This window comes from Etheostoma spectabile, chromosome 9, assembly GCF_008692095.1.
Source record: "Etheostoma spectabile isolate EspeVRDwgs_2016 chromosome 9, UIUC_Espe_1.0, whole genome shotgun sequence".
In the NCBI taxonomy this organism is placed as follows: Eukaryota; Metazoa; Chordata; class Actinopteri; order Perciformes; family Percidae; genus Etheostoma; species Etheostoma spectabile.
In genome coordinates, this window is record NC_045741.1 from 15,884,573 (window position 1) to 15,911,981 (window position 27,409).

Consider the following 27,409-nt stretch of genomic DNA (forward strand, 5'->3'; position numbering starts at 1 on the left):
AATATATTCCACATTACATTGTATGTGACTACATTCATGCATGAAGTCCCCAGTGGGCTGGAAATTGGCTGTCAATTGTATGAATACACTGGGTCATTAACCATTTCCTGTGAGTGTGTCTAGTAAGAAAGTGGTGACTACTAAGATAATGGTTGCCTGTTAAAACTTCACTCTTTGGTTCTTCAAAGGACTGTGGATGATTCAGGGACGCCTCCACAGGTAGACAGATCATGAAGATAACTGATCAGGTTTGTCATCATAAAAAGTAGGTTCTATAGACAATATTGTATGTTTTAAATATAAATTTCAGTTTGCCTATAAAGTGTATATGTACATGATGATTTAGGTATAAATTAATACGATATTTGACAATAACCTAATGGTTGCTTATGCATCCTTCACATTCCAGAGTTATATAATGAAACTTTGCTTTTTTTAAGGTTATAATTTACAGATTTTAACATTGAAATGTTTTAGCATATACTGTATGGTACATCAAATTGGGAATAATGTTGCAAACATGGAAGAGTAACACGTCATTACTGTTAATATGTAGCATTTTCATGTGCTTGTACTTTTATGAGTATGTTAGTAAGTGTATAATTTCAGCATTAAGTGTATTTTTAAATTGAAATACTTATGTAAGCTTGCTAAAGCTGAAAAGATGGTTGGACTATTTGGAGGGGTATAGTTTTTCATGTTTGTTTAAATGGTTTTGACAATTTATTTTAAAACTATTTTTAAAGTGTGTTGCTTAACACAAGTACAATTGCTTAATCTCATGTTAAATTAGGAAATTAACTTGAGTAGGTTATTGTATTTATACCATTTCTTTATTCCGTTTCTTAATTTCAGTTCTCATTTAAGGCCCTTCAAAATGAGACGAGAATAATAAACTGTGTGATTGTATGGAGGCATTAAGGGTATTAGGCTGTATTAAAGTGGATTTTGGAGGAGCTATAGTGACACCTGCTGACGATTAGGCCTACATGTCACTTCAAAATTCAAATGCATGCACATACATGGCTGCCACACATCCATCATGGCTGCCAGATCAACGTAACCAATAAGTACAAAAGCACTTTATATCACATGATGGATATTTATTGCATTTCCTTATTTATTTATTTTTTACCCATTCTCACTATACAAAAGTAAGCATAACATTTCCAAACACTCCATCTTCCAGAACAAAGTGGTAGGCCTAACTGAAAGTCTTTCTTTAATGTTGTGGGATTGTGCTTCCGTGCACACTGGCCCTGCATCCCTCAACGACATCAATGTTGCGGCTGCTGCTTTTCCTCCAGCCCGGTGCTTCACCACTCATCTGCGGCCCTGTTAGAGTCCTCGTCCGCTACAGCACAATCCAGGCGTTGAACACCGGGCAGCGCCAGGTCCCTTTCATTAAGCTTCTCCAGAAACGAGGAGAGCAGCCGCTTGTTTAAATGGTCCGTCAAGGTCCTTTCCTCTTCGACCTGCTCCTTGCCGACATTTCCACCCGAATCTACTTCTTCCGCCTCGGTGTCCGCGCAGAGCTGCGGAGGGGCCGACCGGTTGTTCAAGGACAAGCCGTTTGGGGAGGACTGCTCGTCGGACTGCTGCTCCGTCCAGCTCCCGGCGTCAGCCCCAGTTTCCGCCTCCATTCGTGATATTAAAGTGGTTTGCAGGGCGGCATTCTCCAGCTCTTTAAGGCGTTTACTGTGCAGGCCGCAGGCAGGGGGTTCATTTCCAGTCGCGTTGTTGTTGTTATGAGGAGGCTCACCAGTTTGCTCCATCATGCTCTGCGTCAGGAGTGCAGCCCATAGACATGAAATGCTTCTGTGGCGCAGACTGAGAGCGGTGTCACCTCCCCGTGGCTACCGATGTCACTGCACCACTGCAGCTATTTGCCAGTGGAAGAAAGTAGCCCTAGGTATTCAGTAGGCTATCACGTTACTCAGTTAAAGTTATAAGAATTTAAAAAATACTCCATTAAGTAAAAGTTATTGCATAAGTTAGTTGCATGCAAAATGTTACCTAAGTAAAAGTAGGCCTACATAAGTAGGCTATAGCATAATACTTTGCACTGGTGTAGCCTACGTTTTGGCTACTGTACTGAGGTAGGCTACTTGCAATTTACTGAGTATTTATGTTACTTAAGAAGCAAATACCCCCATCATGACCTGTACTCCAGGACCCTGAGGCAGGTAGGAAAGATTGTGGCCAATTCCGCAGACACAAGTTTTTTGAACATCAGGACCAAAGCCTCATGCCTTAAAAACAGCGTCTTCCCCTCAGCAGTCAGCCTTATTTACAAGGACCCCACTGACATTGACTCTCAACCCCCCTAGAAAAACACTTTGCATTTATCTGCATCCTGGACTACCTGCCCATTGCACACACTAGGCTATAAATCCTAAACTTTTTGAGCATCCCTAAACATTTTTGCACATGCTGCACTAAACCGTTCAGCCTCTTTTTTCTTAATTTTAAAAATATATTTTGTATGTTTGTGTGTTAATGTATTTATTGTTTATTTCATATTAATGACATCTTTTGTTACACAGATTACAACTAGTTAACTAATATATGTGATGAATCTTTATAGATTAAGCAAGAATACAGGACTTTAACTTATAACAAGTATATTTTTTACCTATATATATTTTACCCAAAACCACAAATATTATTATTTAGGTAATGCTGTCCGAATTCAAACGCTCTACCTAAGTCAATAATTCTATAATCTAAACATTACTGTATATTTAGCTGCTTTGGGAAGTGGCTTTAACAACAACTAAATAGCAATATATGTATTCACAATTAAGAGGAACAACAAAAAGCTTGCCCCAACACAGTGTAACGTTGTTGTCATCATCACAAACAATATGCAGATGTTCCTTATGCCACGATAATCAAAATGTCCTCCTTAATCTTTTTAACCGCGTTGAGCTTCCGTAGGACAAGTATCAGTTTCCATAGAGACCATCTACAGTGGAGGCGAATGAACACTTAGCTAGCTAGCACAGATACAACAACGAAAGGTAACAAAACCACTATCAGCCCGTAAACAAGATATGCTGCATTTGCTAATCATTAGTTAGGTACTTAAGAAAAATCCTCTCTTGTTACAGGCTGACTTGCCGCTAACCACCGGCGACATCAAGCGTTAGCTTTTTGCTAACTAGTTAGCTTTCGCATAAACATAGCTAACGCTAGCTACATTCATAGTAGCCACAAGCTAGCTAGGCAGTTTGTTGACAACTCTGCTACAGCATGGATGTATTAAGGGAATGTGCTACAGTAGTTAACGTTAACGTCACATGACTGGTCAGCATAACTACGACGCCCTCGACCAATCCAAATCGATGTGCATTAGCTTGGTTGTCTGTAAATACATCCTCTCTCCTTTGCTGCCAGAGAAGGAAGCAGTGCGTCTTCTGCTGTACAGCGCTGCCAGGTCAAAATGTCCTTTAGAGACTTAAGAAGTAAGTGATTGTATGTCATTACCATTAGCTATATCACTTCATATAAAATGTATCACTTTGTTTTGTACATGGTAATTGGAGTTACATTTCATTTGGCAGATTTCACAGAAATGATGAGGGCCCTGGGCTATCCTCGGTTGATATCTATGGAGAACTTCAGAACACCAAATTTCACTTTAGTTGCAGAAATCCTAATATGGCTGGTAAAGAGGTATGCTTGAGCTTTAAAACATCTACATTCTTCAAGTTTAAAAAAAGTCCAATCATAAATCTGTCATGTTTTTTAACATCACCTACTAAACAATCATGAAATAGGCCTAACCATTTCTCTTCACCAATTCTTTGTTTTCCATACACTTTTTGCACACTATAAAGTTTTACTTTGTATGTGGTACTTCCTGCCTGGTTTGGATCAGATGTTTTTTTTTTTTACTTAAGTCAGCCAAGACTATGTATTGAGATCATGTATGTAATGGAGGATACTGTGATATATTTAGCTCTTTGTCTTTTGCTCCCTATTCATCTCCTTCTCCTTTACATGTAGATATGAGCCTCAGATGGACATCCCTACTGATGTAGATACAGAGTCAGACAGAATATTCTTCATCAAGGCCGTGGCCCAGTTTATGGTGATCTGTTTTTTTTTCATAAAAGAAATGTACAGATTACTCTATTGAATATTATATATTAAATTAAGCTATTGAATGCCTGTTCAGTCTGTCTTAACCAGTGTCTCACATGGTTGCAGGCAACTAAGGCTCACATCAAGGTGAACACCAAGCGTCTCTACCAGGCTGATGGCTACGCAGTAAAAGAGATGCTGAAGATTACTTCAGTGCTGTACAGTGCTATGAAGACCAAGCAGATGGCCCTGGGAGACCTAATCGAGGAGGACAACAGCAAATTCAAGTTTGACCTCAGCTCAAGGGTGAGATGCAATTTAAACAGTGTTCTGTTATTCACACACATGCATGTTGACTCTCAGATTAAAACAGTCAATATCATATGTTTGACTTAACACCCCATACTGTTTAATATCTTTGTTTTTTCCTTTGTATAAAAAGCTCAATGTAATTAGTATTTTTTTCTCCTTTCTATTGTATTTCCTATTTGCTCTCTCCCTTCTTTTATTTGTATCACATCCTATATGGAAGAGAAAACTGTGTTGCTGATTAGGTCTCACTCGGTCTTCATTTTAGGTTTCAGATCTAAAAGCAGCTCGGCAGCTGGCATCCGAGGTCACATGTAAAGGAGCATCTCTCTATGATTTACTGGGAAAAGAAGTGGAGTTAAGGGTGAGGGAAACACAGATATTAACAGACACATACTGATTTCCATTTACCTGGATCGTAAGTCCTCACAATCCTGGTCTCTTCATAGACTAGACTCAGACTGGATAGAATGTTTAGCAGTTTGAAGGCCAATTGTATACAGTGATATCCATGCATTTGAGGAAACATGGTCAAATCTTAGTCTGAAAAGACATTTACAGATATGTACTGTAAATAGAATCATTTCATCCTTATTAGTATTTTCTTAAAGGAACTTCTGTTTTAACACCAATGTGACCTAAAATTACCATTTGCCATCAAGCTACCTTTTAACCCTGAGCTATTCCACTGTGAGTGTTGATGGGGCAGATAGCTAGATGTGGCTTTGTGTTTGTGCAGTAAATCCAAATGGCTGCTCTTATATGATAAAAGCTCTACAGTTGTAATGCGGTCTATTTAAAAGGACATTAGTGACATTGATTCAGGTGATGCAGGAAGTTATTCTTCTTTCTTGGTTTTCTCACAGGAAATGAGAACTGCGGCCATTGCTAGACCTCTGGAGATCAACGAGACTGAAAAGGCCCTAAGAGCTGCCATCAAGGAGGTTTTGGTGTGTATTCATCCTGACAATCCTCATAAAAACTCACATAGAACCTGTTATTCTCTATGAAATGGCACTGAATCTGCCACCATGCCTTTTGTGTTGATGTCAAGCAAAGTGTGGAGGAGACAAAAGACATGCTGAGCAACGTTGTTTCTGATGAAACCAGTCTGGACGCTAAGATAGAAAAGAAGAAGCTGGAGCTGGAGAGGAACCGGAAAAGGCTCCAGACACTGCAGAGTGTCAGGTCAGTTCACAACCTGACAGGTAGCAGATTAAAGGCAAAATGACAAAGGATATGAAAACAATGCTCAGATGAAATGTGAGTCATCTTGATTTTGAGTTGAATGCTTTGGCGTCTTTCTTTAAATAGCTGTGCTATGTCTAAGCTTGGAGCCACCTTAAGGTTTTCTTTCTGTGACTTACACCAAGTCTTTAAACACAACCTTGACTGACAAGTTGGATTGTATGTCCTCTTTTGTAAGTGCTTGTTTGTTGTTTGTGTCCTATTTTTTTAGGCCGGCCTTCATGGATGAATATGAGAAGATTGAGGAAGATCTGCAAAAGCAATATGAAATCTTTGTGGAGAAGTTCAGGAACCTCTGCTTCCTGGAATCTCAGCTGGATGAATACCATAGGCTGGAGCAGGAGAGGTTTGAGGTGTGTGTGTGTGTATGATACACAGAACAGTGCTACTTAAATGTTTTATATTAGGGTTTTCCTATGGAACTGCTTGTATAAAACTAAGACTTACATACAGTACTTTTGCTCAGAGAATATAGCAACTTTGTCTCGGTAACGCTCAGCATAAAAAACACACAGAAATGTGAAAAATATGGAAACAAGTCAGTTTTTTTGTGAATGGAAGAACTTGACTTACCAACACCTTAGTCTTTTCCCATTTTTTTCCATCAGGAGGGACTAATTTATTCTTCTCTCATGTTTTGAACTTGCTTAAACAACATAAAAGTATCCTTCCTTTCTACGTAAAAATGTAATTTACTGTCCGGTGATGATGAGAAGTAAGATAACACTGTTTACAAACATGGATGGGAGCTACTCGAGAGACATTGAGACTGAAAGGGCTTGGATATAGGATTTTACAGATATATGAAGGTTTGTGCAAATGTGCACTCCACCTCTCATCGATCCTCTTTATGCAGACACTATATGTTTGTCTTTTTCTTTCCATTGCAGGAGGCTGAGAACATAATGAGGATGATGCAGAATGTATTGAGGGAGGAGGAGGAGAGGGATCTGACAAGGAGTTCCTGTGAGACAACCAATCACACGCTGCGAAAGCAAAGCAATAGTCTCATAATCTCCACCCCTTTTATGATCTCACGCACTTGTTTCATAAAGTATGTTTTTTGCAGTGAAAGATGAGGATTCTGACATGGACGTTCCAGAGGACGAAGGTTCAGACAGCGACATGGAGGAGAGTCGACCTTCTAAGCCGCGGCCCACACAAAACGGCATCATGGCAGGTAAACAGACATAGCCATGTGCTTGTTATGATTTATTAAATTTAGGATCCCCATTAGTTGTTAACATAATAACAACTAATTTTCCTGGGGTCTACACAAAAGTTAAAACATAACATTTAACGTTCCATTAGTACTTCTACATTGTCAATACAATAAATAACTACTGCATAATTAATACTTCCACATTATCAATAAAGAATAGTTCTATTGATATATTCACATTTCCCCACACAAGTAACCAGAGGACACGTACCACGTACTTAGGTACAATCAAGTCTTAATTTTTTGTCTATAATGAACTTCTCTCCATTATGTTCTGCTTTGTGTGATTATTGGTTTAATATCTGCAGTTCCCAAAATTAAATTGTTACAACCAACTAAGGTAACCGTGCTCATTGACTAGCTAAACACAACTACTAAAGGTCAACTTAGCCAGTCCCATTAATCCCCTTGTCTTACTACCCCTACATATTGCATGCAGACTAAAGGCCAATTTACAGTCGACGCATCCAAGCTTGTGCGCGCCAATGTGACGACAACATGGCGTAGATCTCAGTGGCACGTCAGAATTTTGAGTGCACGTCCGGTGGGCGCACCACACTATTTTTTTCAGTGGCTCGCGACAAAGCGGGAACAGGAAGCCTTTGCTCCATTGGGGTCCTAACCGGGCCAGCCCCCCTCCTACTTTGTTGTACTAGTTCAGTCTTAAAAGGTGTATTTACAAAAGTTTGTGTTGTGTTGGATACAAGAACGTCTTTCAGTCCTTTGTCTTTAGTAGTGTTCTTCATGTAGAGAGTTCTGCTCTGAAGCTGTTCGCTTAAGGCCTTTTTTGGCGACAGCCTCCAGATGGACGCAACCTCCAAATGGCATCCGAAAGACCTGTCACTTGTTGGGCTGAACCCCCCCCCATGTGACATGTCAGTCGATCCCTATCTGCTCACTACTACTCCAAAAGACATTAAACAGACATCCTAGCATCAACAAACTGCTACTCAAGTCACTGTTATAACAAAATGCTATTCCATTCAAACTTATCATCAAACTTAACATAACCTGTGTTGCCTCTGTTTGCACCATAGGGAGAAGAGCTCGATTCATCGGGAACATGCAGGGTGGTGATAGTGATGAGGTTAGTACTGTCAAAGCAACATCAATACAAGATTCCTTCTTTTTTCTTCTTAAATTAAGCCTGAAGTAGCGAGCATCTTTTCATTTTGTGTGTTACAATTTTTTTTTAAATGTTTTTTGCTGTTTTTGCTGCCAGAAGCCCTACGTGGTGCTCTCTGTGCTGTCTAGCTTTCTACAGAATGACGTGCTGTTTACTTGTTTATCATTTTTAAGTATCCTTTAAACCACCTTTGATCAGGTTATTGTACTCTTGTACTCTGTTCCGTATCTTATTTTTCTCATTCACTCAGCCCTCTTTAGCTGTTTCCAGAAAGTCAATCCCTCGTACCAAAAAACAACAGGAAGGAAAGGTTTGTGCAGGACCAGGATCCAGTTCGCTCCTAGTTCCTCTGTGTATGTAAAGGAAAAATCCATTCTCAAATTCTCTGATGCAGTAGGGACTGTTCCTAGTCAGTTTTCTGGTATAGGTTCATGCAGGTAAAAAGGTGGAGGAGAAGTACGCCTAGAGCTTGCAAACCTGCTGCAGTGGGTTTGGCACGTGTCTATCTCTCACAGAGAACACATTGACCCTTATTTGCATCGTAGCACTACCGAAGCATACATACAGTACAAACCTCACCACCTGTGTTAGTGTTGTTGAAAGATATCAAAAGAGGAAAAAAAAGAGTTATTGGAGAGCGAGAAATTATTGCTCCGCTGAAGCATCAATGTAGAAATTTCTGATTCTGTCTCTTCCGTAATGCATGTTGGTCTGTATAGTTTTTGAATGTTGTTGCAGATGTTTGTAACAAAGTGTTTATTTGTTAAAGTGTTTTGAAATGGATTTTTCCTTTTTAGTTAGATAAATTGGTTTAACTGGTCCCTGTAGTAAAATCAGTTCTAGACTGGGAATGTTTTCATTACAGTCTAAGAGGTGATTTAGTGATTAGATCTGTCTGATTGTGAGACATTATGTCCATCCCTGTTGTAGTTCCACATTGTGTGTGGAGGAACTGTCCAGGAAGCATTTGACTAGACTCTGATCTTTTTGTAATTGTTGAAATTATTTGTCCCTGCTTGCTGTTTCAGACCGGAGACAGCGAGATTGATGTGGACGAAGATGATGAGGATGATGATGATGAAGGCGAGGAGGAGGAGGAGGGCAAGGATTTGGAAGACAACATTCTGGAGGGCCCAGTGTCCAGGGGTGCTCGCCCCTCCAAGGGGGGCCTGAGACCACCTCTGCTGGAGGAGAGCGACAATGACTTCTAAATGAATACAGATACTGGTATTTTTTAGTATTTGTGTAAACTGTTTACCATAATAAAATATTACGATTTAATATCTCCTCTGTGTCCGTTGATTAAAGTATGACAGCAGCATAAAACGATATTGTCCTAAGAGTCAGTCAGTCATATATAGAGGCTAGGCTAAGTATTTCAGTATTTTGTGCAGTTTTATAGTTTATACTCCGTTGTACTTTAACTCTGCTGTAGCATTTAGATAAATGTTTTGTTGTCAGATATTATATTTGTATGGTTACACTACATAAACGTAATATTACTTTTATAGTTATATAAAGTTTTATATAATTTTATATTGTTTAACATATGGTTGATAAAGATTAGAGTGGGGGAACATTTTCAAATGAAAAACATCAAGAATAACAAACAGATACTTTGCAGTTGCAATGTAGAAGATTTGATCTTCAAAGTAGAACATAAGGTTCATTTAATAGAAATTCTCTGGAATAACTGACTTCCTAATTAAGAACAATGAGGAAATATGTGTTCACAAGTAGAGGAATGCTTTTCAAATGAACATGTTAAGCTGTCTAAGACATTATGTCTGATCTTCGGCAATAATGACTTGTTCAAATTTCCGTAAGAATAATAAATATTCCTAAATGACATTTAGATACAAATATAACACTTGGCAACCAAGAAGTATTTGTCCAACAAGTTAAAAGGATTGTGTTTTACGAGTATAAAGTGTAAAAGTGGACATCCTTGTAACCATAGAAATAAAATGTCAAAGGACACGCTACGTCATTAGAGTGCGCCCTGGTTTCAGAGAGGAGGTAGGCAGATGCCTCTTCGAAACAATAGTCAACTCTCGTCTACTTACGACCCGTATTTCCTCTCATACTGGTATGAAACCATGTTTACACTTTGTGTATTGTGATCATTGCCGTCGCAGCTAAACTCGGCAAAAAATGAAATATGGAACGACCGGCTTGTTGACAAGTAAACCTGTTTATCAGGCTAACATCAGCTAGCAATAGCTAGCTAACTCACTGACAAGCAACATTGTAATCGTTTGTATACTTTTAGATAATTCAATTATGGCGTAAAATAGTTAACCTAATCTTTACCAACTCGTCTGTTTTGTGTTTGAAAATCGATATTTTCTAAACGATGCTTAGTTATGGTGGCCATCTAACAAGAATAATTATATTTAATTATGTAATAATTTATTGTCTTCCTTGACTGTATTCACACGTTATAGGAAACGTTAGACCTACTACTAGGATAGAACTACAATGTTATTTACTACCTACCCATACATCTAAAAAGAGCTGCGGCAAATTACCCATATATTACTGCATGTTGAACAGTTTTTACAATACACCAAAAAGGAAAATATTTAAACTCTGACAAAAATATTTTGTATGTAGGGCTTTGAATCATTGTAGGCTACATCAGTAGTGAGCATCAGCCTTGAAAACTCTTGTCAGTCAAACTTTTCGGATTGGTCTTTTTCTCTTTCCTGGTCTCTCAGCTGAAGAGCAGCTGCTGGGATGCCAAAGAAGTTCCAGGGCGAGAACTCCAAGGCGGCCACAGCCAAAGCCCGCAAGGCCGAGGCCAAGGCAGTGGAAGATGCCCGCAAGAAGCAGCAGGAAGAGGACGCTCTATGGCAGGAAACCGACAAACATGTTCTCAAAAAAGGACAGAGAAAGGTGAGCTGTCTCTTCAGTGTGATGTTCAAATGTGGGAAATTTCATAATCATGCTGGTCACTTTGTCTTCAAGAATTTGCTGTTTTGATACTTCTTGGATGACGTGTGTACAGTTAGTGTAACTTTTAGCTAAAAATGATTAGAACAAATAAGGAAGGAACAATTATACATATAAACAAAGAACAAAGACGCTGGCAGAACTCTCACATTTGTTTCTGAAGTGTTTGATCTGGACAGGAACCCTACTTGTGGCCTCTTATTCTGCACATACACTCCCACATTTCCACAGGTGAATGTTGATTATCCCCGGTGGGGCATTGGGGTGCTGTAGTAGTAAGCAGTTACAGAACAAACAACAGCAAGAGTGGAACAAATGAGGTATACTCTAATGAGCATATAACTGATCACAAGATCAGCATGTTTTGAGTAAACGTCCGTAAAGCCATGAATATTTTGTGCAACAAACCAACTATAGAGCAACTTAAAGCATATTTATGACGTGTCATAGTGCATGTAGTGGCCAAACTACTTTAAAACAACATGTTTTCTTAAGCACGAAAGTCTGACGAGGCAGCTTTCTGCTTTTGCAGGATGAAAAGGAAAAGAGGAGGCTCGAGCTTCTGGAGAGGAAAAAGGAAAACCAACGTCTTCTGGATGAGGAGAGCTCTAGCATAAAAGGCAGAGCCCAGAGGGAGGCTGGACCTGGAGGAAAAGTGACTCGTGCCCAGATCGACGAGGTGCTTCAGAACGAGCTCAAGCAACAGCAGGAGCTAGAGCTCAAACCGAAAGGTACGTTTTCAGCTTTAAGAGGACAACAGAAGTGTGCTGGTTAGAATTAGAGATGCACCGATTACAACTTCTGGGCCGATCCCGATTTTTGATTTGAGTTTGACTAGCCGATTCCGATTTCATTTTTTCTAACCAATTCACAGCACACACGAATATTTATTTTCTAGCTTTTCTTTAATAGAAAATTTTATATTTTGCATCGAACACAGAACATTTTTTGAATAGATAATCACTATAAAATAAAACTATATAAATTAGTCCTGGTGTGGGAAATTCACACACATCTAAAGTGCAAAGTTATGAAGGATGGTAATGGAAATAAAACCATATATAAATAACAAGAAATAAGAAAATAAAATAAGAAAAAAAATAATAAATAAAATAAATAGTATAATGATATTTCTTAAAACACACACACACAGTAAGTAATGCTTGAATCACCAGTGATGCTACCTGAAAACAACGTGAAGTTACTTTTTTTTGGCAAGTTTGCTTTATTTGTCATTGTGCATAAATATGAACAATACGGTTGTCAACGGTCTTATCTGCTAACGTTACCCACCGCCGGTTACCTCGGAACACTCCAGAAAATAGACGGTACCTTAGGTGCGTTACCTGAAACAGACGATTTAACGTCACTGCTCATTTTACACACAGTTTAGCAACAAAACTCAACGCTTAGGGAAGATTACTACGTTTCAATGTTTTTCAAACCGTATGCATCCCCACTAATCTGGAAGCGTTTTAAACAGTAACGTTAATACAGCTGTTGGAGGAATACAGCGTCTCACTTTTTTTTTAATACAGCGTCTCCTCCAGCGGCTAGCTAGGCGTCAGAGGCAGAGTTCGCTAACGTTAGCTTCTTGTCTTATCTGGGGTCTGATAAACAGTAAATTCATTAAAGTCAGTTTGCCCAACGCTATTTTCCGATAAACTGTAGCCGTCATATTTCACGGGACCCTCGTGAGTGCGGCTTTCATGTTTCAGTTTTTCATTCTCAGAAGGGGGAGAGAGAGAGCCTGATATCAGTAGAGTAGACGGTTGCGCAGAGCCGTGTATATTTACGACTTTATGACATTTCATAAACAGCTGAATGAGCGGCAGTGCACCGCTGCTACATGCACATCAGAAACCCTGCATGTGCACGCGTGGTGCTGATGTTGCGCAAAGTAAATCGTGTGGCGCGCGAGGGAATTTGACCGGCATTACATCGGCAAATGTCAGACTGACCGGCGGGTCGCCGGTCATGACGTGAAAATCGGCCAATCCCAGTCACCCGCCGGTCACTCGGTGCATCTCTAGTTAGAATACAGATGAAACATGAGTGGAGATAAAAATCGAGCAGAATTGGGTGTTATGGGGATCAAACCAGTACATTTTCTTTACTATCCAAATTACATGTCTTCCCTCAGAAAAGAGCCATCTGGAGATTCCACTGGAGGAGAACGTGAACAGAATTATCCTTGATGAAGGAACCGTGGAAGCCAGAACAATAGAAGATGCCATCGCTGTGCTCAGGTAAAATTTGCACTGTGTATGATAGCCAATTGTGCCTGTGATTACTCTGATGTTGATTTGAATTTAAGTTCCTTTGGCTTTCAAAACAATGACAACTTGTGTATGTAAACAAGCCATCATTGCATCCTCTCTTCCTGTCTCCAGCACTGGGCCTGAGGACTTGGATCACCACCCGGAGCGCAGGATGAAAGCAGCGTTTGCTGCCTATGAGGAGGCCAACATGCCTCGCTTAAAACAGGAGAACCCCAACATGAGGCTGTCGCAGCTGAAGCAAATGTTGAAGAAGGAGTGGATGAAGTCGCCAGAGAACCCCCTGAACCAATGCTTTGCCACATACAACTCAAAGTGAATGCACTCTTTCCCCTTATAACTCAATTTGAAAACTGTCTGCCTATGCACATAGGAGGCTACGAATGAAAAAGAAAGAATTGAAAAACAAGTGTTGCTAATAAGAGTTTTTCCACTTCCCACCCACAATCTCTCCAATGCCAGATGAGCTTGGTTGTTTCATTGACTAGCAAGAAGAAGCTCCCTTTCCCCTATCAAGGTCTCACATGATGCCTGTGGGCACGTGGCCTCAAATGTGCCACTTCAGCATCCAATACATTAAATTAAATTTTTTTTCCTAGTACCTTGTGGGGAGGTGGGAAGCCAGATGTTTTTGAGAGTAACTTATTAAAGTTCACCACTCGATCATCAACGTCTCTTGTTGCTTTTAAATGCAAGACTTCTTCTTTGTTGGTATGAGGCACATAAATCAAGTCACACACTGAAGTCAACTGCTGCTGTTCCGAAATGAAGATGAAGTTACAGAGTTTACTTTTAAACTATGTTCACCAGCAACAATCGTAGTAACTTTAAAACAGCTATGGCTGCAAATTACTTTTTATTCTGTCCTTTAAGTTACTTTGGCAAGTGACTAACCAGTTTTTTCAAAGGAATCTTGTTTGCTTGAATACCAAAACATTTGGCATTAAACATTGAAGCCACCGTCGCCAGCTGACTAAGAGTATCGCCCTGGAAATACACACATACAGTGCAAAGTATGTTTTCTTCCAAGATATCTTCACTGTTTGTTTTAGGCATACAACAACAACGCCTGGTGCTTTCACATTTAATCTAAGATATGGCTGGATGACCAAGTGGCTACAGAGATAACTGTAATTGCCGGTTTACTCCCCATAACAACTGCTCTTTTCGATGCAGCAAATGTGACTTGATTGAATTGTTACTCCCGTCTTTCAAGTTATTGGCCACCCTTCTCTATAGCAGACCCTTTAGCCAACAGTGACTCTAAGGTCCTATTATCCTATTATTGTAATGCAATGGTGACCTCTGAAAACAGAGGACCCAGGTTATGATCCAAACACTCAAAACCGTGTCAATGTTTAAAGTTTTGGCTCATGCTGCAGTTTGCATAAATGCAGCAAACCTGTTTTTGGGGATTTTTTTAACAAAAAAGTCACATAAATGCAGAATGGGGTCATGTCATATTTGGAGAAATGTCTCTGGTTGTCTTAACAAAAACAAAAACTTTATAAATCCAGTTATGTGCAAAATATTTTTTGCAGATTTTGACTAGACACAGCCATGATAGTTATTGCTTTTGAATTGGTTTTGCAGTCAGTTACAGGGCCAGCAACGGTGCCTCGTGCTGCCGTTGGTCACAAAGGTTTTCTCCAGCACAGCAACATTCACTCTGAGCTGCTGAGGCAGCAAGCTGTAGGCTTTGTAGGTTTGTCTGATGCCAGGTGGAGAGACCGGAAGCAGGAATCAAATTTAAATGTAAGTAGCATTATAGGTAAAACAATATAAAAAATTTGGGAAATGGAGTTTAACCACACAAGGCACTTCCCAGTCCTGCAAATTAAAGGGAAATACAGAGCAAGTGTAGCTATATACAGATGTTGAATGCTTTGGAAATAAGATTTTTATTATTGGCCAATGAAGAAAATCAATTACATTTCTATAAATAGTTAATATTTCTTTAATTGCATACTTCATTTTGAAATGCATCAGATCTGTTTCATGTTTTATATTTAAATATAGCTATGACCAAAACATTTGAAAGCAATAGGTACCTGCTGAATGAATCAAGATTTAAAATGGTATTTTTTTTAAATAGATTTTTGTATCGAATTATTACATAGTTCATGTCGTTACATTTTTTTGGGACACATCTGGGGAGACTTTGCGCTCATTGGCTTAATTCATTGAGAGCCATTTAAAAAAGGTCCCACTTTTGTCCTGCCAGGCTGTTGTGGCGGAGGAGATAAGAGCCTGTGTGAAGGCCTTTGAACAACAGAGCTTCAATGACAAGTTCAACTGACCTTTTGTTTTCCTTTATGCATTGAAAGCGAGCAGTTTCTTTTCTTTCCCATAGTAACCAATCAGTCCACTCCCAATTGATAGGGATTTCTTTGAGCTTTTACGTGTGATGTTCCGCCTTAACACTCAGGTCTGATCTTACAGGTTTTTGTTTTCTGCATCCTAACCTGTTGCCGCCCCCCCCCACTCACTGTCCATTTGCATGGCCAGCTGCTGCTGCCTTTCTTCATGTTGAATTCTAATCATTACTTTCAAAGGAAAGCGTCTCCAAAGCGTCTTTATTAGGGTCCGTATACTGGGAGGAGGCAAGCCACTGTCCAGCACCCACTCAGGCAGTTCTTCTTCTTCTTAGCACTTCTGTTCTGCAGTCCGGGAGCATTTCCTATTGGTAACCTACTTTTTCCAGTTAGGAGAAAAACAACGCATGGAAGAATAAGGTAAGGATCACTAGTAGTAGTGGGGATTTGTTCACATATAATTTTTTCATATAAAGTCCAAAATAACACAAAATTTGATTCACACTCCTAGAAAATGATACATACTGTAAGTTGTAAAACATGTTCCAATAAACAATTCCAGTTCTCATGCTGTTATTTTTCAGTACATTTATTCAGGTATGGCTATGTATTTGTGTCTAATTAACATGGGCTTGCAGGATGAAAATCTACAAATCATTTTGGGCTGATCTTAAGAGTTAAACATTACAGATATCATGTATTAGTTCTCATGTATACGTACATCCTAGAGGTCTTAGTTTCTGATCCTTTTTCACAGTTCAATATTGTCACAATAAAACTGACAAAAGAGGAGCTAAAACAAAATTACATCCACTTAAATCTTTGTAGATAGTAATTCAGCCTTTATTAATTTAGCGCAAGCACGTTGACACTAAACAATTCTAAATTATGAATTTCTTTTCTACAAAATAGTAAAATAATGTGTGAAACCGGTGAGTATAATATTCTGAGATGTCCATATCCAGTAGACTAACATAAGAGGGGGTCACATCTGCTTTTGACAGAATGGTTCACATTCATAAGCAGCACAACACACACTGAGATTAAAGAAATTGTTGTGTGTGATCATTTTGCCTTGAATTAGTACTCTATGTGTAAACACCGGTCTGTGTATTATTAGTCTAATGACTAATGACTATTTATTTTTAAATTTAATTTCTAGAATGAAGTGCTTTTGATGCCTCCCGAGATAAGTAGAATACTTAATGTTTAAAGCAAAATCTCAATTGTTTTTATGTTTCTTCTGTTGCCTGTGAAGACAACAAAAAAAGAATTTGTGCGCACATTCAGATCTTTCTATACTTCTCGGGTCATTTGGAGATCCTTCTGCAGCCCAAGCATGATACTTTATGCTCATTTATGGGATGTTTATGGGAAAAAAAGAAGGGGAGAAACAATAATTGATGGACATAGTTCAACACATCCTTCCACCATAACTTGCTTTCAAAGATGTTTCAGGACCTTTGTTGCATGTTACCCTCCTTTTTCTCATCTTACATGTGAAACGTGATCTGCGTGTGATCTCGTTTCAGCTCTGCAGTGATGCCATGAGATTGATTCTGGTTAAACCCACCAACGCAACGCGGCGTCTGGACTCAACGGGGGAAGTCTTCCGTGATGGGGACCACGAGCATTGTACCTCGGGAGGTCCATCACCTCCAAGACAAACTCCTGAGACGATGCGTGATCGATGCTCAGGGGCCTCTATTGATGCATCTTCTTCCCAACAGGAGTCGAGTCTGCGCTGTATTTCATCCTCACCCCACGGAAGATCTAATGGAATCAGTCTACCAAGAGATTCAGCCCAGATGTCGCCAATGAAAACCCAAAACCTAACCTTATCACAGCTGAGTGATCAGGACTGGCTGCTGCTTTGTGGCAACGTTAGCAATGCAAGAGATGATTCACTGTCAGGGGAGAGAGCAGGGACCAGTGTGGCACTTCCAAACCACAATGACAGATGTGGTTGTTCCTGTCCGGACGCGCACCAACATCCAGAGGCTTCTAGTTTTCATCCGCATTCAAAACAGGACACTGTCCAGCAAGACTGCCTCTCCAGAGTTTCAAACAAGAGACGCCTTTCATCTTCACCACACATGCAGCCTTTCATTCAAAGCACTCAAGCTCCGACAACTGTTTTACCACAGGAAATAAACCAAAGGGATCTTCTGAAACCTGCAGTGAACCACCCACAGGATCCGTTCACGCTCCAGTGCGGTGACCAAGAAGGTCGAAAGGAGCTATTGCAGCAACAACCTTGCAATCATTTTAAACTTAACGACAGCAGCCAAGCAACTTTATTCAACATTCCTCTGAACTCCATCGAGTGTGCTGAGACAAATCAGAAGCTCCATCAACACCCTCAGCCTGCAGACCTCAACTGGAGAGAGCTTTTTGGCAAAGAACCACTGTTAGTTCAGCAACGTCCAAAGCACGATTCCCACTGCTCAATGAGCGGTGATCAGACCTGCAAGTCATCTGGAGATCCTTCCATCATCCTCAAGTGCCGTCATCTGGCTTACAACCCTTTAACCAGCACTCCGCAGGTGCAGAGGTCATCCACTCCAGCCAGTAACACAAGTGTCCAGTCCTCCACCAGCCAGTACAGCTCACAGCAACAAAGTCAGGTACATGAACTCTCTAAATGCTGTAGCTTCCTGACCTAGTGTGGGAGGTAATTTCCCTCCCCAAAAAATCTTATAGAAGTGTTTGGCATCTATGTCAAATGGCAGCCCTAAACTGAACTTAATTACCTGTACATATAAAAAAAAAAAAAAAGACATCTAACCAGTTTGTCGCCTAATTAAAAGGTAGTGAAGGAACAAGAAAGCTTAAAGCAGTAAAGAGAAACTTATTGCATTGTTTTTAAGTTTCAACTTTTCAACCAAAATCTCTTTAAAAGTATTTATTTGGGCAATTTTGATTTTCCTATAGAGATTTTATTTGCATGCAAAATTTGAAGCAAGCACAACACACCGTTTTATAACGCTGTACATCCCAGTTTAAATGTTTAAGTCCAGTTCTTGAATGTAAAGGCACAAGATATTTTCTCATTTTCACAGTCCTCTGTCTCTCAGCATGCCGTGTGTTGTGTGATTAAATGACACGTCCTTTGCTCACTCTTATTTTCTAATTGAAGGCAAACTATCAGCACCGCAGTGGATCAAGACTCTCGCTCCCTAAACACACTCCTCCAACGTCCTCCACCTTACAATCTGATGATTTAGTCAACAGAGATGCGGTGCGACCGCTGAGCAGCCACGGTACTTTAAGACCCAGTCTTGCAGATCTCCACTCAGGCCAACAGCCTCTTCAGCTTCTCCACAGTGCCATCCTGGAGGACGCCTTCTCCAAAGTCATCAGAGAAGATTCCAGTAAGGCCAACAGTGAGAACCGGAGCAGGGATGAAGGCAGCGTACCACAGAAGAAGACCAAGGACATTAGCTACCGCCTGGGTCAGAGAAAAGTGCTCTTTGGGAAACGCAAACAGTTGAGCGACTACGCGTTGGTCTGTGGGATGTTTGGCATTATCGTCATGGTGATTGAGACAGAAATGTCGAGGGGGTTTTACAACAAGGTACTCTAGTCCTTCACATACTTACTTTATTCATGAAGTATAACAGATGTACATAAAATGTACTGTGGAGCAAGAAAAAGTCTCAGAGACTGATAAAAAAGTGCCTTAGTGACAACTCATTTGGTTTTGAGGGCAGACATCACCTAGGCTACTGTATCTGTTTTGGTCCGTCACTGTGTCTCACGACGGGCTGCACTCACCAGTTCATGTTTTTGTGTTCCATTATTTACAGGAATCCATATATTCATACATACTAAAAGGCCTGATCAGCCTCTCCACTGCTATTCTTCTTGGACTCATTGTGATGTACCATGCCAGGGAAATCCAGGTATGTGGATGAAAACTGCATGGTTATCCTTAGTTCACCTTATTATTATACAGGAGAACCTAATACCAAGGTATTTTTAGTACTCTGACTGGGAAAACTTGCCAAGTCAACCATGGGGTTCATCTGAGTTGTGGTACATCCTGTGGCACAAAAGTACTTATTTACAAAAGTTACCAGAAATGTGTTTTTACAAAATATTGTTTAGCAGTATGCAGTGGATGATATTTTGGCTTAGTTGGATAAAATGCCAACATGCCAAAAAAAGTTCAATAAAACAAAGGGCAAAAAACGCTTAACTAATCACTTCCCCACTTCATTCAGAGTTAAAGAAAGATTTTAATGTTACATCTCAATTGCATCAATGAAACATTGCAATCAAAATCTACATTTCAAACAAATATATTGCTATACTGCTGTTGAGGTCACTTGAGTTATTTAATATGCAAAATGTATCACCCTAAAATCTTCTCTCTACAGCTCTTCATGGTGGACAACGGAGCCGACGACTGGAGGATAGCAATGACCTTTGAGCGAATTATCTTTGTCGTGTTTGAGCTCCTTATCTGTGCCATCCATCCAATCCCGGGGCAGTATGTGTTCACCTGGACTGCTCGACTGGCCTTCAGCTACACAGCACCGGTGGCAGACGCTGACATTGACATCATCCTCTCGGTGCCAATGTTCCTGCGCCTCTACCTGATTGGCCGGGTCATGCTGCTCCACAGCAAGCTGTTCACAGACGCTTCCTCCCGCAGCATCGGGGCGCTCAACAAGATCAGCTTTGACACTCGTTTTGTCATGAAGACTCTGATGACCATCTGCCCCGGCACAGTTCTGCTGGTTTTCAGTGTGTCCTGTTGGATCATAGCAGCGTGGACCGTGCGCGTGTGTGAGAGGTATCAACTTAAACCTTCTGAACTTCTCACTCTTCCTTTTCTTCCTTTAGCAACCAACAGTGGTGGAAAGTAACTAAGTACTGTACATTTACTCAAGTATTGTACTTTACTTGCGTCCTTTGATTTTCTGCTACTTTATTAACTCCACTACATTTAAGAGGCACATACTAAACTGTTTACGCCACTACATTTATTTGAGAACTTAGTTATTTAGCAGAGTCAGATTATTAATACAAAATCTAATCAATCATTAAATAAATAGCTGTGTATTATTATGTCAATAAGACTTTATTTATCCCCAGAATAACATTGACAAGCTACCCAGCAGTATATAAATTAATATACAGTATCTTAATAAATTAAAGATTAGCCCTAGCTTTACCATCTGAAATATTAAAGTAATTAACACATTGATTCAGGCTACTTTTCCATTTGGTACTTTGATGCTAGTACTTTTAATTCATTGGAAATTGAAATAACTTTTACTGTACTTCTTTTTACAAAGTATTTCTGCACTGTGGTGTTGCTACTTTTAATACTGAGTACTTTTCGCACCACTGGCGATCAAGGCATTACTTAAATATCAAAGGTTTGTGTATTTTCCATGTTATTCAAATGGTGGATATTATTTTGAGAAACATTTTGTAAAGCATCTTACTTGGTAATGAGCAAAAAAAGTGTCTCTCAGCCTTTAGGACTTATGTCCAGGTGTCATGGCTCCACAGGTATCACGATGCACAGGCGGTGACCAGTACCTTCCTTGGAGCAATGTGGCTGATCTCCATCACCTTTCTGTCCATCGGCTACGGGGACATGGTCCCTCACACCTACTGCGGGAAGGGGGTTTGCCTGTTGACAGGAATCATGGTGAGATTTGCATAGACACAGTACAATCAGGCATGACATGGAGTGTAATCCCAAACATATTTTGGACCTATATTTTATTGTAAAGCTCATCATTTGTAACTAAGAAATATGACAAGTGCAAATTAAGTGAAGCAAGAAAAAGAAAATAGACATAACAATAGTTTGGTTAGTTTAGGTCAGTTTAGTAAACACTTGTTTATATACATGATTATTGTAGTTGCATGTCAGGACTTTCATTAGTATTATTTCATCTTTTATCATTTCTGCTAACTGCAGCTTGAGTTTACTTTCATAACAATGTCCCTTAAATACCAGTATAAAGACAACTGTAAAATTGGTGGAGATATAGATGATGGTATTAGATTTTTTACCACAGTATTCCACAGTGTCACAAAGCACTGCTATTCTCCTCAGGGAGCGGGCTGCACAGCATTGGTGGTCGCCGTTGTTGCAAGGAAGTCAGAACTCACCAGAGCCGAAAAGCACGTCCATAACTTCATGATGGACACTCAGCTCTACAAAAAGGTCAGCTTTTTTTGTCAATTATTTTTGAATGTTGACAGTAAAAGTTCAGTCTGAACCGTATACCATTTGTGCCTTTTCTTGACCATATTGGGTCCGTTTATGTTTTTTTCTGTGATACAATAGACCAGCAAAAAGGAAATAAGGAAACATCAAACCCATTTAAACAATAGTCAAGGACAACACAAGTAAACACAAAATGCAATTTGTAAATGAGGTGTTTATTATTAAGTGAAAAAAAATCCAAACCATCATGGCCCTGTGTGAAAAAGTGATTCCCCCCTTTAAAACATACTATAACTGTGGTTGTCCACACCTGAGTTCTTTCTCTAGCCACCCCCGCCTGATTATTGCCACACCTGTCACAATCAAGGCATCACTTAAATAGGAGTTGCTTGACCACGTAAGGTCCACCAGAAGATCCTTAAAGCTACATCATGCCGAGACCCAAGAAATTCAGAACAATTGAAAAGAAAGTAATTGAGATCTATCAGTCTGGAAAGGGTTTAAAGCCTTTCCAAAGCTTTGGGAATCCAGCAACCACAGTGAGAGCATTATCCACAAATGGCGAAGACATGGACCAGTGGTGAACCTTCCCAGGAGTGGCCCGCCGCCCAAAATTACCCCAAGAGCCAGCGACGGACTCATCCAAGAGGTCACAAAAGACCCACAAACAACGTCCAAAGAACTGCAGGCCTCACTTGCCTCAGTTAAGGTCAGCGTTCATCCTCCACCATCAGAAAAAGACTGGGCAAAAATGGCCTGCATGCAGAGTTCCAAGGAGAAAACCACTGCTGAGCAAAAAGAACATCAAAGCTCGTCTCAATTTCTCCACAACACATCTTGATGATCCCCAAGACTTTTGGGACAACATTCTGTGGACCGATGAGACAAAGTGGAACCTTTGGAAGGTGTGTGTCCAAGTATATCTGGCGTAGAAGGAACACTGCATTTCATAAAAGAACATTATACCAACAGTAAAATATGGTGGTGGTAGTGTGATGGTCTGGGGCTGTTTTGCTGCTGCTTCAGGACCTGGAAGACTTGCCGTGATAAAAGGAACTAGAATTCTGCTGTCTACCAAGAGATCCTGAAGGAATGTCCGACCATCTGTTTGTGTACTCAAGCTGAAACGAACTTGGGTTCTGCAGCAGGACAATGATCCTAAACACACCAGCAAGTCCACCACCGAATGGCTGAAGAAAAACAAAATGAAGACTTTGGATGGCCTAGCCAAGTCCTGACCTGAATGCTATTGAGATGTTGTGGTATGACCTTAAAAAGGCCGTTCATGCTCAAACCCTCGAATGTAACTGAATTAGGACAATTCTGCAAAGATGAGTGGGCCAAAATTCCTCCAGGACGCTGTAAAAGCCTCATTGCATGTTATCGCAAACGCTGGGTTGCAGTTGTTGCTCTAAGGGTGGCCCACCAGTTATTAGGTTAGGGGGCAATCATTTTTTTCACACAGGGCCATGATGGTTTGGATTTTTTTCACCTTTAATAATAAACACCTTCATTTACAAATTGCATTTGTGTTTACTTGTTTTGTCCTTGACTATTGTTTAAATTGTTTGAGGTTCCGAAACACTTAAGTGTGACAAACATGCAAAGGAACAGGAAATGAGGTAGGGGGCAAACACTTTTTCACACCACTGTATGTGTTTATCATATGATAACATTACTAACTGTAAATGCTATTAGAAACAATTAATTACATTCCTATCATGCTGTTTAGTCTGCGTGATATTCCATCCTCCTCAGGTTAAAAACACAGCAGCCAATGTGTTGAGGGAGACATGGCTCATCTACAAAAACACCAAGCTGGTCAAGACGATTGACCACGCCAGAGTACGCCACCATCAGCGTAAATTCCTGCAAGCCATCCACCAGTAGGTACACATATGTCATCCCCAGGGAGTGCAGGGTTAGGACAACAGAAACATTTTGTAGGTATTTAGTTACAGTTTACTGGCATGTTAATGTTTCTGGCATGTTAACACGTACATACATGTATGTAGATATATATGTAGATATATATATATATACGTGTGTGTATATATTTACTGGTTCCACTTATTATTCCACTTATTTAGTATTATTCATCATTCCCATTCTCACATCTCACTTATTTTTTTATTTATTCATCATTCTCATTTCCTAATACATAACTGTTCATATGTTAATACTGTTCACACTGTTCATATTGTAATACAATAACATAATACTATTTATCCCAGTATCCTTTGCACTATGCCCCACATTTAAACAATTTTATTGATCTCTTCATTGCACTCATGTCTCTATATTGTTTTTCGTTTAGAGTATGTATATATTAGTGTGTATATTTTTGTTTTGGTTGTTTTGTATGCGTAAGCACAGTGTGAGTAACGATGCTCCAAAGAAAAATTCCTCGTATGTGTCCTCATACCTGGCAAATAAAGCTGATTCTGATACAGTATATACAGTATATACAGTGTGTATGTATATATATATATATATATATATATATATATATATATACAAACAGTATATATATATATATGTGTGCGTGTGTGTAGGTCATGACTTCAATTGCTAAGACAAACTGTACTCAGCATTTACTTTACTTGGCACAAAAGTTACTTTGGTACTGATTTTCAATTTCAGGTTGCGTAGAGTCAAAATGGAGCAAAGGAAACTAACTGATCAGGCCAATACAGTTGTTGACCTTGCCAAGGTTTGTATGTGCAGTATCTTTGTATTTATGTGTAGTTTGACACTAGAGGGCTCTGCTCAATATTATCGCCAACTGTGTTGATGAATGATTAATTGTTAAAGTAATTTTTCATGCAAAAATGGCAGAAAATGCTGTTTTCAGCCTCTCAAATTTTGAGATTTTCCTGCTTTTTTCTTTTTAATATCGAATCGGATTTTCAGTGAAGAAGGAAACCAAACATATTTTGCATATAAATAGTTTCCGGATGTTGCAATGAGAGTTTGTAAATTGTGTAAAATGTTTATTTAGCTAAGACCTCGTTAGACTTTTTAGTCACTCTTTTTAGTCAAAACATGTCTGTAGGGGATCTTTAAGTTTTATGAAAAATTAAAAAAAGGAACTAATTATCTCTAATTGACTTTTAACCTCTATTATCATTAAACACACATCCACACAATTTGGCCAGTGGCCAGCAGATCAGACTGTGGTTGTACTGGGCAGCTTCCAGGATGTGGAACTGTGTAAACGTAACAGGTTGTCATTGAAATGAGAGTGCTGTAAAGATGTATAGATGTATAGATGTATAGATGGATAGATAGATAGATAGATAGATAGATAGATACTTTATTCATCCCGAAAGAATTTTTAGATGAATTTGGTATGAACTGTCCTCCCCATTGCCTTCCAGGCTCAAAACATGATGTATGATCTGGTGTTGGAACTTCAGCACCGGAGCGAGGAGCTGGACAGACGTATTGTAGCTCTGGAAGAGAAAGTAAACTCCATCCTTCTCAGCGTGCAGTCGCTGCCCGTTGTGCTTTCTCAAGCAATAACAAAGCTACAAAAGGATTTCCTGGACGACTTGGCCTGTCGTGTCCACTTTCTGTCATCCTCCCTGAGCTCTGAGTGCTGTTCAGTCCCTGCCACGCAGCTCTGTCAAGGACCCACCACACCAGAGACACCCTACAGCTCCTAAGCCTCAGGGGTTTTCCTCTCTTCGAGTGTCCCCTGTGTGGCAACCCCCGGCGCAGCCTAAAGGCACTACCCTCATTCAAAATGAATGGAAAGACCTGGGTTTTTGCCAGACTGTCGGACGGCCGACGCAGGCAGTCTGAACGCGCCCTTAGTCTGCAACCTTTTTTTCATGCTGGGAAGGATTCTCCTAACATACACACACTTTTTTTTTATTTTTATAAATAGCGCTCTGCTTCTCACACAGTTTCCAGCTACCATCTCATTCTGAGCAGCTCCAGTGAAAAGGGAAGTTCCCCTGTAAGGGGGATTCTAGAGGAAGGGAAGATCATTATTCATTCATTCATTTCCTCTGCTTAAAGTTAGTTAGTCCAATGACTGGGTTATGGACATTCATCAGTCCATAGAGCCTCAATTTATCTCGCACTAGATATCCATTCAGGATGATGATTTGTAAGCTGTGGCTTCATGGAGCATGAATGGCTTATCTTGTCTAATTGAGTTAATTCCTAAGCAAATAGATAAATGAGGAAAGATTCCCCCCCACCCCTAATTTTTCGAGGACACCTCTTTCTGAAAATCATAATACTGTAGCTGGAACTGGAAGGGTTCTAGAAATATTAAGGATAGCAGCTGTTATTACCAATTATCAATGGTCGTCTCAGAAGTGGGCTTGTCCCTGTCTGGCTCCTTTGCAGAACTGGTTATGAAAAAGATACCCAGAAATTAAGAGTTGTTCTTTTATCCTTTTCTATTAGAACATGTTTTCTGCAGTTTACAGTAAACGAGGTCATCCATTAAAGAAAAGTGAATAGACATATAGAAGATATTGATGTTTAATATTACTTTCAAAGTAATAATGGTCTGGTGATTTCAGAGCTGTCCATGGCTCGTGAGACGTGTAGTCTCAGATGTTCAGACAACTTTTATGATTGTGCCAAATGTCAGATTAAAGCCTAGAGTGGAAGAAATCGCAGTCAGGGCAATAGTAGGGCATTATAGGCTTTAGAACAGTTTGCATTTTAACGCTGTAACTTGTTTCGAGGGCCACTTGAATAGTCTTATTTATTTTCTTCACTCACATCTTTGTTTGTTTGGGTTGTTTGGTGCTCATTTGAGACCTAATTTCTGTATGGTGACTTGCTGCTTCTCATGACATTTCCTTTTGTATCAGTATCTTTTTAAGTTGTAAACATAAAAATCTTAAGAAACGCGCAATAGAAATAAAGTTAGTTTATACTTTGTGTTTCATGACATTGATATGGCGTATACTGCAATATTTAGTAACTCTTAATTTTATAGCAGCCACACAGCATTTTATTTTAGACTTATTTTAATACAAAAGTAATAAAGACTTTTTCAAGAACTCTGTCGTAGACTTTATGTTTGCCTTGGCAGGACTCATGAGTAAGGTGACACTTATCTTGGAAAATTGCATGACACAAAATAAAGGCAAACTGTATCACAAAGACATCTAGGCTTTGGGAAATGAATCTGTGTGCACACAAAGTGGAGGATAGCCTTTGAAATCAACATGACATGCACCAAAAGAGCAATTGTGATTTTTTTTTATGGAGAAATATTGCGCACGCATGCGCTTGCACGCACACATACACACACACACACACACACACACACACACACACACACACACACACACACACACATAGGTCTCACCTATGTATACAGGTCCTCCTCTCACTCAGACTCTAGTTTAAATAAATGGTTTGAACTGAGTTGGCTTAAAAGTACTTTTAGTACTCCCGCCAAACTGAAGGGGATGCAATTGCACATCACTCATTAAAAATAATTATTAAGTCAATTGAGGGCACATACAAGTTTAACATATTTAGACGATTGGTTTGAAGAAGGAAACTAATTGTGTAACCAAATTAAGAAGCAGTCATCCTTCAGACATGATAAAGCTCCACCACTGAGGTTGTTTACCAGAACGACCATCTGTCTCTCCGGGTTACCAGTGGAGCTCCATAATCTCGCGATAAATG

General features: G+C 39.8%; 3 protein-coding genes across 6 annotated transcripts; all 3 read left to right on the plus strand.

Moving 5' to 3' along the window:
• Window positions 1–2,869: 2,869 nt before the first annotated feature.
• Window positions 2,870–9,279, plus strand: cluap1 (clusterin associated protein 1). 2 transcript variants are annotated; one of them, XM_032526393.1, is made up of 14 exons: window positions 2,870–3,023; window positions 3,400–3,467; window positions 3,567–3,678; window positions 4,012–4,096; window positions 4,216–4,395; window positions 4,667–4,762; window positions 5,265–5,348; window positions 5,453–5,586; window positions 5,858–5,999; window positions 6,537–6,612; window positions 6,716–6,826; window positions 7,906–7,955; window positions 8,245–8,304; window positions 9,023–9,212. In XM_032526393.1, the coding sequence occupies exons 2-14, from the start codon at window positions 3,446–3,448 to the stop codon at window positions 9,203–9,205; spliced, it is 1,335 nt and encodes a 444-aa protein (XP_032382284.1). In that variant the 5' UTR covers window positions 2,870–3,023; window positions 3,400–3,445; the 3' UTR covers window positions 9,206–9,212. The 2 variants fall into 2 exon arrangements, with proteins under 2 accessions (XP_032382284.1, XP_032382285.1); XM_032526394.1 differs by lacking the exon at window positions 8,245–8,304 and having other exon boundaries at window positions 9,023–9,279.
• A 668-nt stretch (window positions 9,280–9,947) lies between these two features.
• On the plus strand, window positions 9,948–13,898 carry ccdc124 (coiled-coil domain containing 124). Of its 2 annotated transcripts, none has more exons than XM_032525123.1 (5): window positions 9,948–10,083; window positions 10,715–10,892; window positions 11,482–11,680; window positions 13,093–13,198; window positions 13,343–13,898. In XM_032525123.1, the coding sequence occupies exons 2-5, from the start codon at window positions 10,734–10,736 to the stop codon at window positions 13,545–13,547; spliced, it is 669 nt and encodes a 222-aa protein (XP_032381014.1). In that variant the 5' UTR covers window positions 9,948–10,083; window positions 10,715–10,733; the 3' UTR covers window positions 13,548–13,898. The 2 variants fall into 2 exon arrangements, with proteins under 2 accessions (XP_032381014.1, XP_032381015.1); XM_032525124.1 differs by having other exon boundaries at window positions 9,988–10,106.
• A 135-nt stretch (window positions 13,899–14,033) lies between these two features.
• kcnn1b (potassium intermediate/small conductance calcium-activated channel, subfamily N, member 1b) lies at window positions 14,034–26,774 on the plus strand. 2 transcript variants are annotated; one of them, XM_032525120.1, is made up of 10 exons: window positions 14,034–15,963; window positions 17,076–18,170; window positions 18,683–19,120; window positions 19,353–19,448; window positions 19,926–20,344; window positions 21,070–21,211; window positions 21,626–21,736; window positions 23,498–23,625; window positions 24,383–24,452; window positions 25,120–26,774. In XM_032525120.1, the coding sequence occupies exons 2-10, from the start codon at window positions 17,091–17,093 to the stop codon at window positions 25,405–25,407; spliced, it is 2,772 nt and encodes a 923-aa protein (XP_032381011.1). In that variant the 5' UTR covers window positions 14,034–15,963; window positions 17,076–17,090; the 3' UTR covers window positions 25,408–26,774. The 2 variants fall into 2 exon arrangements, with proteins under 2 accessions (XP_032381011.1, XP_032381013.1); XM_032525122.1 differs by lacking the exon at window positions 14,034–15,963 and having other exon boundaries at window positions 17,021–18,170.
• The last annotated feature ends 635 nt before the right edge of the window (window positions 26,775–27,409 follow it).

Coding starts and splice junctions, on each gene's coding strand:
- cluap1 (XM_032526393.1), top strand. CDS start 3,446: ATGTCCTTTAGAGACTTAAGAA. Junction 5,349..5,452: donor CTGCCATCAAGGAGGTTTTG/GTGTGTATTCAT, acceptor GTTGATGTCAAG/CAAAGTGTGGAGGAGACAAA. Junction 5,587..5,857: donor CAGACACTGCAGAGTGTCAG/GTCAGTTCACAA, acceptor CTATTTTTTTAG/GCCGGCCTTCATGGATGAAT.
- ccdc124 (XM_032525123.1), top strand. CDS start 10,734: ATGCCAAAGAAGTTCCAGGGCGAGAACTCCAAGGCGGCCACAGCCAAA. Junction 10,893..11,481: donor TCAAAAAAGGACAGAGAAAG/GTGAGCTGTCTC, acceptor CTGCTTTTGCAG/GATGAAAAGGAAAAGAGGAG. Junction 11,681..13,092: donor GCTAGAGCTCAAACCGAAAG/GTACGTTTTCAG, acceptor GTCTTCCCTCAG/AAAAGAGCCATCTGGAGATT.
- kcnn1b (XM_032525120.1), top strand. CDS start 17,091: ATGAGATTGATTCTGGTTAAACCCACCAACGCAACGCGGCGTCTGGAC. Junction 19,449..19,925: donor ACCATGCCAGGGAAATCCAG/GTATGTGGATGA, acceptor TTCTCTCTACAG/CTCTTCATGGTGGACAACGG. Junction 21,212..21,625: donor GCCTGTTGACAGGAATCATG/GTGAGATTTGCA, acceptor TATTCTCCTCAG/GGAGCGGGCTGCACAGCATT.